Source organism: Drosophila simulans, chromosome 3L, assembly GCF_016746395.2.
Source record: "Drosophila simulans strain w501 chromosome 3L, Prin_Dsim_3.1, whole genome shotgun sequence".
NCBI lineage: Eukaryota > Metazoa > Arthropoda > Insecta > Diptera > Drosophilidae > Drosophila > Drosophila simulans.
In genome coordinates this window covers 16,652,065-16,663,257 of record NC_052522.2, presented here as the reverse complement: position 1 = coordinate 16,663,257, position 11,193 = coordinate 16,652,065, and the positions used below count along the sequence as shown (strand labels likewise).

General features: G+C 47.1%; 2 protein-coding genes across 8 annotated transcripts; both read left to right on the top strand.

Annotated features, from left to right (window-relative positions):
- The first annotated feature begins 30 nt into the window (after positions 1-30).
- Positions 31-664, top strand: LOC6738405. The gene has a single exon (XM_002085178.4). The coding sequence runs from the start codon at positions 51-53 to the stop codon at positions 642-644; it is 594 nt and encodes a 197-aa protein (XP_002085214.1). The 5' UTR covers positions 31-50; the 3' UTR covers positions 645-664.
- Positions 665-3,387: 2,723 nt separating this feature from the next.
- Positions 3,388-10,605, top strand: LOC6738404. Of its 7 annotated transcripts, none has more exons than XM_016169369.3 (5): positions 3,389-3,486; positions 3,672-3,783; positions 5,610-5,677; positions 9,276-9,961; positions 10,027-10,605. In XM_016169369.3, exons 2-5 carry the CDS (start codon positions 3,769-3,771, stop codon positions 10,467-10,469), a joined length of 1,212 nt encoding a protein of 403 aa, XP_016032241.1. In that variant the 5' UTR covers positions 3,389-3,486; positions 3,672-3,768; the 3' UTR covers positions 10,470-10,605. The 7 variants fall into 7 exon arrangements, with proteins under 7 accessions (XP_016032240.1, XP_039149333.1, XP_016032241.1 ...); XM_039293402.2 differs by having other exon boundaries at positions 9,273-9,961; XM_016169368.3 differs by lacking the exons at positions 9,276-9,961; positions 10,027-10,605 and adding an exon at positions 8,000-9,123 and having other exon boundaries at positions 3,388-3,486.
- Positions 10,606-11,193: the final 588 nt, after the last annotated feature.

The window sequence follows — 11,193 nt, the reverse complement described above, 5'->3', positions numbered from 1 at the left end:
CCCATGACTTAGCATGCTCGGAGTTTAGTTGTTTCTGAGACTTGAACAAGATGTTGGTGCTTTTGATTGCTTCGCTGATAGTTTCCTGTGCTCATGGAGCGCAAGTGTATATGCAGTTCAATGGACAAGGATACTCCTACAACACGGATGGCGATAGATTGGATAGGAGTGTCGTTTCCCCTAGATTTGGGGCATCTTCTCTGGATTCCTTTGGTCCGCTGAACTTTGTGCATCAGGCTCTGAGAACAAGGCAAAATCCGCTTGCCAGAATTTCCTACAACACACAGGATAATCTAGCAGTGGCAACATCCTCGCTGAGTGGGGGCTACCAACTAGCGCCGACCAACCACCTGAAGCCCCTGCAAAGCCATCAAAACTTTGATTTCAGCACCGACCAGATGTCGCATGCCCAGCACACCGATGAGGCGGGAAATGTTTTGGGCAAGTACTCCTACTACGATGAGGCTGGCTACCATGAGCTCAGCTACAAGGCGGGCGCCGGCATCGGATTCGTGGTCATGGGTGGCAATTTGGCCAAGGCCACCGCCGCTGAACCGCACTCGGAAATCGAAATCGGAAACGGAATCCAAACAAATGCCTTGACAAGCCTGCAAGAGTTGCATAAATATCGTGGCTACACGTAAATAAAATATATTAGCCAAAACTATTGCTCGTTCTACTTGGGTGTTTTTCGTTATTTACTGGAAGTCTTTGCAGATCTGACAGTGTCACCTGTCGTGTTTGACACCTACGTGATCGGGGATCTGAACTGGAGACATATGTCAAAGAATGAATGACGGATAAAACAGAGTTCATTCAAAGAAAAGATTGCTGCTTTGCTTGGATATAGAATGCAAGCAATAATCAAATATTATATTATATATTTATATATTATGATAGGGAGTTCTGGATTTTATATCTTCTACGCGACACAAGAATATCTTTAGATCGAAAGACATTTATAAATAAATAGTTACAAATTCTTGTCATTGGAAATCTTGGAATATTATATTAGGCTAAATAGGAAGGTAGGAAGATATAATATTCTTCATTTTAAAAAATAACATAATCTGGCTTACTTAAAAGTGGTCATCGCATTAATACCGCCTTTCTTGTCTGTACATAATTTATCAACATTTTACAATAAAAATGTTTGCATAAAGTAGATAAGGGTAAACATTGTCAGTTTCTGATCGTAAATGATTGTAAGAGCTTTAATTGCTTGTGGCGCGTGCTTTGGCACGAAACAACTGCGGCGATTTATGCATGTTATAAACCCTAATTGATTTTCCGATCATAAAAATGGTTACTCGGTCGCACAAAGTCATTTTACAAATGGACAGTGCATCCCAAAGCCAAATTGAGTCAGCTCTGTGGCTTATTTATTTTTGTTTGGGCAATTTTTATGTCGGAAAGGGACCAAAATAATACAGCATTTGAAATGTTCGACGCGTGCGCGCACTTGCCAAATAATTTGAATCGAACGGAAAGCCTTGGCGTCCACGGCGTGGCCTAAATAAAATATATTTCTGGCCGCGCGAAGCCAAGAAAAGCCCATAAGCAATAATAATATGCATATTTGCCAAAACAAAAAGTTATTACATGGGCCAGTTTTGACCGAAAGTTTCACTGCCACAATTAAGTTTTAATGTCAAGAGATCTAAGCGAGTGATTTCCCTGAAACAAGTTCCTACGCACTCGACAACTTTCTTCGCCGAATGCACTAAAAGAACAGAAGAGCACTAAAAAGCTTGCCATAGCTTGACATAGATTCTATTTGGCCGGGCCTAGGGTTTGTGTGGCTGAAATGGCCACGTTCTCAGCGTAGAAATCAATGGCTCACCTGGGAAGTAGCCGAGGTGCATAATTGGGTTAGCGTAGCAGCAGAACGGCCTGCATTGAAACCACAAATTACTGGGGCTCCGGCTCTCCCAGGTGCCAGTTAGCTGTTTCTGTTTATTTTCCCCCTCATAAACAACGGTTTGGGCTGGGATTCTCCTCCTCGCCGAAGGTCAGACTTAATTGGCCCGGGCCTAGGCAACGACATCCCACTAGCAGTCCCGTTTCGCCTGCATTTATAAATAGGCCTCAAGGTCTCTGGGTGTTGGGTCTTGGGTCTTGGGTCTTCGGTCTTCGGGCTTCGGTCTTCAACTTCTCGACTCGCTCTTCGGCTGCTTGGATTTCAGCTGGGGTTCGATTTATCGCCTTTTGATTGCTGCATTCCAATTGTGGATCAAGTGGTGCGTGTGGCGCATTCGGGGCTTACAACGTGTTGCTGCTAATTTCGTATGCTCCCTTCGGCCCGGCGCACTCGAAACCATAAATCTTGTGGCAATTTTATTGATGCCTGCGTGTGCCACAAAGGTCGACCCCCCGTTCGATGCTGGTTAATCAAGGAATATGCATTATTGCTGCCTGAACAGCGGAGTCAGTAGCTGGCTGCTTGGGGCATAAAAACCAATAAAAGAATAAATTGCAGTTGGATCACAGCAAAGTTAATCACAAAATTAATGGTTCTGGGCTAATAAAGACTTTGGTCTGCAATGAAAACAAATGACTTAAGGCACGAACCTGAAATCAATTTCTCTGATTTCAGACATTTGTTATTTATGATTATCGATCAAAAACGGCCCGAAGCTAAGTCTTAATCCTGACATCTGTTGATACCCGAGAAGTGTGTGAAGTCTTCACGCCGAAGTGCTTGTCAAATCAGAAAAAGAACACGATTCTTGGACTCTTGAGTCACTATGTGCGAAACTTTCTAACGAGTTCCAGGCAAACATTTTAATTGAATTGCCCGGCAACCAATCGATTCATTCATCACGGTAAGTCTCTTACCATTTTGGCTTATGTCATGTTCTGGGCCCGTTTCGAGCTGATTACCTCTCCACTTCCCACACGCATTTCGCTTCTATTCTCGTGGCTCACTCCACTTGTAATGGCCAGTCACTTCGCTCCTGTCCAGTCACACTCAATCAAGCCAATAAACGGCCAATTAATCAAAGTCAGCGCTGTGGTTCTGGGTTCTAGCTAGGTGCGAGTTTGCGAAACAGTAGTCTGAAGAAGCGCCTGTCAGCACATTTAATCAAATGCTTGAGAAATATCTGACAATATGTTAGGCAAGCTATTTGCCTAACCCAAGGGATCGGGGCAGATTTCGATCTGCGAAATCCTAGAGTTGTAAGCCTGCATATCAATTGGTGTTGTGTACCCTGGAGTTGGTAACCAAATCCCACAGATCCACGCCCCCAGATAAAAGACAGGCCAAGGCGCTCGACTACGTGCCTGAATCGCGGACTTCTCTTCGGCTCTCTCTTCTGCCCAAAACCCAGTTCTCTTACACCTGATCGGGCCCTGTTTTCTTGGCCATTTCTTTCGCTTCGTTGTTTGCATCGCTAATGGAAATGTTATAAACAGACGCGCTGGGCCCGGCCAGCACTCAGTTCATCTTCAGACGTCGCCTGGCTCGCTGGCTCTTGGTTCTTGGTAGGAGTTCCATTTCCAGACCCTATTTATTGTGCGTGACAAAAAAAAAAAAGAAAGAAAAACAACGGAACCTGAAACATTCGTAAATTGAAAGCTCAGCAGGATTGGTTTTTTAGTGCTTTTAGTGTGTGTGATTTTGCCGCGTGATAACCCAGAGTGCCACTCATTCCCGTTCTCGTTTGCAGTTCAAGGATATATTGTCAAGGCGAGGATTGGTCAACGCCACGAACACCAAGAATTTATTGAAAAATCTGAAACTATTCACCAGAACATCGCGTTAAAATGCGCTTCCTTGTTGTAAGTCAAATCGCATAAAAAAGAAAATGAAATACCAAGACTTCACTTCACATTTTGGGAATACAAAACGAAACTAGTTTATACCTGACCGCAATTAATCATTTATTGCTCTGTGCTGCCGCTGAACTCATTAACTCGTCAACTGGCCCAAGTTCGTGCCTTAAGTCTTTTGTTTCTTTCACTTCTGAATCGACACTAACTTTCACTAAGCAACATTTTTGATTCTTGGCTTGGTTCTTGTCTTTTTTGGTCGCCTTAATTAGCCTTGATTATGCTCTGTGCTATATGCAAATATTAATAAGAGTGGCTAAAATCTTTTTGGGCATTATAATAATCACAAATCAGTTTGGACGCAAAGAACTATATTGGGGAATCTTTTTTTTATATGAATGCAAAAGGTTAAGAACTCATTGTGCCAGTTATTGTTCACTTACAAAAATGTTTTTCAAAAGAGTTTATTCTTTGTGAAAAGTGAAACCCTTTTGTCCATCCCATTTGAACGTGACAATATTCTAGCCCCACCCCAATTTAAAAAGTGAGAATTAATCATTCATACCTAGGAAGTATTGTTCCTTACATTATTCATATTCCCATTAAGAAAAGCATGCCCTTAAAAGTCAAAACTCTACAGCGACTCCCATAAGCAACAATGCCATTCAATTATAACCATAACCAATACAAGCACTTGGGTTAAAAAGCCCAAAAAATAATTATGACTCAAAGAACATAAAATTAATATGCCGCAAACGTATAAAAATCATGCGTGGGCTAACAAATGGTAATATAAGTCTTCTTTCCCCCTCCCAACTGACAAACAATCGGCCACATTTGTGTGGGGTTCTTAACTATAAGTGCATTGGTTTGTTTTCGAGTTTGTGATCGTTTCGATGGTGGTTCATAAATTAATCAATTTATGAGTATAGACAGTTAGCCACACGTCCCAAGTCCATCAATCCCTGCCCAATTAGCTCCATTGGAATGACTCTGGAATATCATTTAAGACCAAAAGACACCTGATCGGATGTTAAGATCAGGAGACAGACCCATTTATATCTTGTTTGAGAACATAAAATGCTGCGCTTAAACTTTGCATTCGAGCCATTAACCCAGTTTATTTTTGGACAAGACACACCCGATACGGGGTCGAATCGGAATCGGCATCGTTATGGGAGGGCAATATAATAAATAAGGCGATACTCACAAAAGAAAGCAGACAGAAATACATCTTACTGCTTGGGGATGCAAGAGTTCTTGCAAATCAATGGCAACCAGGTTCGACAGCCTCTGCGCCAGAATCTCTTCTCTCGAGTTACGTTTCGGCCCCGAAATCGTAACAGCCGCCTAGAGGTTCAGGTCAATGACACAACACGAGCCTCGACTTCGAATCCAGCTTTGCTTTGGCTTTGGGTCTCAGTTCCTCTCGGCTTTGTGACATTTCGGCGGTGATAGATAGGCGTGCGGGCTGGTCGTTTCCACCGGCTAACGGTTGCGTCAATATTGACTTTGCCAAAGATGTGGAGAGCCGGCGAGAGTGAGTCAAATATTTGCCGATCGTGAGGTTCTTGACAATCGTGTTCGAGGGAAAATCCGTCAAGTACTTAAGCCGTTCCTTACCAGCTGGCTCTCACTTTTCGGCTTAGCTTACAGCAGCGTAAGAAATTATGCAAATGCGCTGGAGGAGCAGGGAGAGAGACTTTCGCGAGGGACTTGACCGCATTCCATACGTGTGAATTTTGTATCCATTACGACATCGGAATACAGACACCCTATCTAACCGGAATAAATTAAAGATCTCATTCATCTATTGTCACACATTTGTCTTTCAGCTCTCAACACTGCTTCTGGCCTCTTTGGCACTTGGCCAGGCTCAACAGCCCGGCGGACTGGCCGTCGAGTAAGTAGACTAGTAGCTAGTAACCCAGCCCTAAGACCCCAAATAACCATGAAATGCCTTGCCTGCCAAATGTGACTGTGTCAACGCTAATGCTCATTCCAAGTAGAAGTTGATGCGCTTGCCTAGAACTATGTGACTAAACCGAAAAAAGCCCAGACTTGTGACTAACCCCGATACTCATTCCCCCTCCACCCAACAACACATTACCCTGCATTAGCAACTAGAAGCTAACTCCACCAACAGATAGAGACCACCAAACAAACCCCACCTTTCGTTTGCAGAATTCAGAAGCAGCGGCTGGTCAAATTTCCCGAAGACTTTGAGCCCAATGCGGCCACTCCGTCCTCGGAAAAGGCGGACGAGGCCAAGCGCATCCTCGAGCAGATAGCCAAGGTTAACGAGGCCTTTGGCTACGTGAAGAAGCAGCCGGATCAGCCCAAGCTGCCACCGATCCTTGATTCCAGTCAATACCTGTTTCCCAAGCCCGCCCATCAGCCATTCCACGCCCATCAGCACCACTTCGCGGGGAGTAATGGTCAGACCTTGTTAGAACCCTCAATTAGGGCGGTGAAACTCACAAGGAATGTGGCGGGCAGCTACAATGTGCCTCCCAGGTTGCGCCAGGCAATTGAGAGCTCCTCCAAGGAGGAGAAGAAAGGCCAACTCTACTTCCGACCCAACCAGGTGGAGGTACCGAAGCCGACTTCCCAACAAGAAGCTCAGCAGCTGCCCGCCCACTTTGTGGTGCCCGTGCACCTGTACAAACTTAACAAGGAGGAGTACCTCAAGGAGCATGCCTCGCAGGAATACAAGATAAAGGGATACAAAATCATTGGTGATGTGGACAGCTTCTATGGCAAGGCGAAGGCTGGAAGAAAACAGGGCAAGACGACGCCCAAGTATCACTTGTTCTTCTTGCCCCGAGAACTGGCTCTGAATGAAGATGGCACCCCAAAGAGGGGTAATTCCACCACCACCACGACCACCACAAAGGCTCCTGCGCCTGTGAACTTCAAGGAATATCGGTTGGACTCCCGCGAGAAGCCCGTGTATAAGCCACAGAAGATTCAGCCCAGTTCGGCACCGGAACTAAATTCTTTCAACAGAAAGAAGGTTAGTTCCACAGCGAAACCCGTTCGCTTGAGTGGAAAGGATGCTGAACAGCAAAACTACCAGGGATCCTCCTCCCTTAATATCAAGGCTACTTCTGCGCCTGTCCTGTTGAGTTCTACTTTACCACCATCTGGTGGCTTACTGCCCAATCGGAATCGCTTAAGTCCTTTCCGCATGCCCGGAATGAATATTGCTGAGATGCAGAATCAGACCTCGGCGGCCATCAAGAATGCCTTCCAAAACATTTTCAAGCTGCCCTTCCGACCTCCAATGGCGGCCACAACGGGAGAAGGTCCAGTGATTGTGGGCAATGTTCCTGTGAAAAAACACTCAATCGATTCGATGGATTATAAATGGGAGGATGAAAGCGAGGGCGCCGGCGATGGGATGGCAGATGATGTGGATACCATTGAGAACACCGCCGCGGAACTGGACAACAGTGCCTCCTCAGAGAAGCACCTGTTTGCCCACAAGGCCCACCACCTCATGCACTCCGTGGGCCAGGTGGCCGCCGCTCAGCAAAGCACCCAAAAGCAGGCATTGCGCGAAGGAGGAATCATCATTCAGCGGCTGAAGGTGCGCAGGGGCGGCATCGCTATCGCGGGACCCGGAGGCGTGGCCACAGCGGGCAGCGGAGGAACGGCGATTGTAGGTCCCGGTGGCTATGCTCTCACCCATCCACGAAGTCTCACCATCGCCGGTCCCGGTGCCAAGGTGATCTCCATACCGGCAGATGTGGACTTGAAAGATGCCCTGGCACGCACCGATCTGGAGACGAGAAGTTTTCCGCGGGAGGGAAAGATAGTGGCCACAGGACCAACGGTCTACTATGCTCCACCCACGGGAACAACAACCATGGAGGCGGATCAGGGGGCGGGGCTGGAGACGGGCCAGTTCGAGTCTTAATCCAGTTCGAGGCTTAAACCTAATAGCTATTACTTAGCACGTTTAGTTAGGATCCATAGTTGGTATTGTCTAGTGTTCTAATAAATATTTGTATTTCGTAATTGTTTGGGCTTTTGCTTTCATCTTGTACATAGTAGTTTTAGATATCACACGTATTAACCCTCACTTATTCCGCATGATATTAACCCGACACAGTTTAACCCCTCGAAATATTGCTGTAAATATTATACGACTAACCGGCGGTTCTCTTCACCATTTTCCTCTATCCCACTATCCCTAAACCAAAAACTATCCTAACTCAAGTGCCTACTGGCGCACCACCAACATCGAGGCCTGGCCACCAGGAGCACCCGTCGCAGAGAAGTCCGGAAAACTCATTGCAGGATCTGCTCCGGCCCAGGACCTCACGCCCTATGGAGCCTATCAACCCGTGCTGCTCAGTGCCCCCTACTATGCCGCCTACAATCTGCCCCTGGCCTATGTGGTGCAACCCACCATCGCCAGTGCCGATCAAGCCACCAAAGCCGGTGCAACAACCACCACCACCACAACTGGCCGACCCGAAAGCTTAGCCGATGACAGCTCCAGCGAGCTGGAGAAACCAGAAAAGCTACAGGCTCTGCCTGCAGAGAAGACTCGAACCACTGGGGATCTGAAGAGCGATGTGGGTCTCCGCTCAGCGGTCAGCAAAATAAACCCCGAGTATGTGATCGAAGAGATTGTTCCGGTGCCGGGCAAGCTAGTGATCTCCACTTCTGGGTCACCCCGCTCCGCCAAGCAGCAGTTGAAGAAGGCGACTGGCCCACAAAAACTGAGAAAGCAGGCCGGTGGAAGAGTTCCCTTGAAGGTTGAGGCTACCGGAAAGACCAGCACCAGTTCCGGCAACTTTCCGCAGATCCCCTTTGGAAACTACTTCCTGCCCTATAGACCAGAGCAGGCTCAGGCGATCCAGGGACGCAAGCAGGCTGCACTCATCCTGGAACCTCATTCCAAAGCGGTGGTTGGTAATGGTGGCACTGCCATATCCACGCCCATTTCCAAGGCGTATCTGAAGAAGGGCGTGCCCACCAACGTTTACTTTAATCCGGAATCTGTGGCCATAGCAGGTGTGGGTGGCAAGGCACATGCTACGGCGGATCTGGAATTGGATCTGTTCACGTAAAGGAGCAAGGACTTAACTTAAAGCTCACTTTCATCAACTGATTACTTAGCATTATTTTGAAGGTCAATTGATACAGTACGCAAAACACACAAAGAAAGTTTTCCTAAGAAATCAGTTGCTGAATATGGGCTCTATATTGTAGGTTATCCAACAGAATCTAATTGGTAGTTCCTCCTCCCAACTGACCTATGTTCCTATGTTAAGAACAAAGGCCTTTCTAATGTGTCATTTCTTAGATTGTAAATAAAGTAAACCGTAAACTGTACAGCTTTCGCCTTGGGTCATAAGTAGTCCGCTAATCCCGTGTAGATACTACGACGCTTCTCTAAATCCCCGCTTTCTCCAGGCAACTCCCAACACTCCCAAACACACCCAACACACACACTCTCTATAACCAAATCTAACCCCGAAAAGCAGACACAGATCGAGGTCGGCTCCGCTGGTCTTCGAGGAGCATCCTTACTACGGAGGATTGAGGGGTCAGCTTCTCCAGCTGCGTCCGCAGCGGGACGGCAGTGTGGGCAGCTTCATCCTGCAGCGCCAACAGCCGCAATTACGCGCTGTGCCCAGGGACTCCGATGACACCATCACCATTTCGGCGGCTAGCATCTCGGCAGTAGCCGATGCTAGTGGAGCTTCTAGCTCCAGCAGCTCGATCTCAGCCAGCGCCAGTGACTTCAATCGAATTCAGTCGGCCGCCGCTCGGTTGGTTGCCATTCAGGAGTTGGCCAAGCGCAAAGGATCCTTCAGCGAGGAGGACAACAAGATCTATGCCAGCAGCCTACTGGAACTGGGCCAGGCTGCCCAGAGTTTGGCCCTGCTCCAGCAAACCGGACAGATTAAGGACTTCAGTGTCCTGCTGCAGCCGGAAATGTTTGGCAATCCTCAAAAGCAGCCAGCCAACTTCGGGCTAGAGGCCACCAACAATCCGGCTGACCAGAAGATCGACGAACAGAAACTGGACGAGGTCACCGAGCAACAGTTCTCGCCGGATGAGCAGTTCCTGCCCCCCAACAACGAGGATCCCTATGAGGATGTTAACGATAGTGTATCCGTAATGGCTCCTAAAAAAGATGCCGCCGTGGCTGAGGCAAAACCAGTTGGTAAGATATCTAAAGGAGAGTCTTCTCTTAATTTAGTTTTATTAACCCCTCTAATGCCCTTTTAGGTCTTTCGATTGCCGGTGAAGGTGGAGTGGCCTCCTCAAAGCCGAATGCTGTGGCTCTTTCCGGCCGAAATGGATTGGCCGTAGCATCGCCCAAGGCCACAGCCATTGCTGGGGTTTCGCCCGAGGAGGCAGCTGCCTTCAGCATTTCATTGCCCACTCGGAATCAACTGGTGATCAAGAGTCCCAATTTGGCATCGGAGAAGGCCAGCGAAGACTATGACTATAATGATGTACCTCTGACTGTTGCCCGCTTCCCTCTGACCCGGGAAACTCCTCAGCAATTGGTCCCGGTTCGCATCTCTGGAGGGGATTCCCTGGTGGAAAGGTGGCGCACCGCCATCGCAGAGGATTATGCAGCCAGGCAGGCGCTGACCAAGATGGCCATGCCGCATCCCACACCCTTCATCCGCATGGCACCCAAACGGCGTCTACACTCGGAATAGAACTAATGCTATAGGATTGGATGAACCAGATTACAATTGGATTGAACTTGATCGCAATGAGATTCATAGTTTACTTTAAGCAACATATTGTGTGCCAGCTCCCAGATTGCCAATAAAATATGTCTATTTAAATGAACCTTCTTATATTAACCTAATAATTTGTTATTGCGTTAAAAATGCTTAGTTTCTGGAATGTGAATGTTTAAAAGTTCTAGAAATCAGAAAATAGTCCACGTAAGTTATTTGTTGAAAAGTCATTTCACTTTGTTACAAAATGTCAGACAAAAAAATGGCTTGCAAGGGATCGTAAAGTTCGCATAATTGTTCGGTCTTTAAGAGGAACGTAATTACAACCGACTTGCGAGCCAAGGAACTGGAGTTTTCCATACCCTGTTATCGTGCGATCGAATCACAGACCGCAAATAGCCATTCAAGATCACGTGAAGACTGCGACAGAGACGCATCTAATTGCTGCGGGAAGTGCATACAGTTTATAAGGAATATAAATTTATTTATGCGATTGCGCCCAGCGCATTGAAAATCTCAGGCGGACTGAATGCAAGCATGTGCAAATCTTGATTAATCTTTTCCGCCAAGGCAGGCAACATGAAAATAAATTATCTAAGCGGGCAGCGGATGGAGGGGCGGTCGGCAGCAAGGAACACATTCAATTTGCACCTGAACCAGTTGGCTCCATCGACCATCTACCATCTACCGTCTCCCA

Excerpts from the sequence above, each read along its gene's own strand:
- LOC6738405 (XM_002085178.4), top strand. The coding sequence starts at position 51 with ATGTTGGTGCTTTTGATTGCTTCGCTGATAGTTTCCTGTGCTCATGGA.
- LOC6738404 (XM_039293399.2), top strand. Across the intron at positions 5,678-5,958 it reads CCCGGCGGACTGGCCGTCGA|AATTCAGAAGCAGCGGCTGG; the intron begins GTAAGTAGACTA and ends TTTCGTTTGCAG.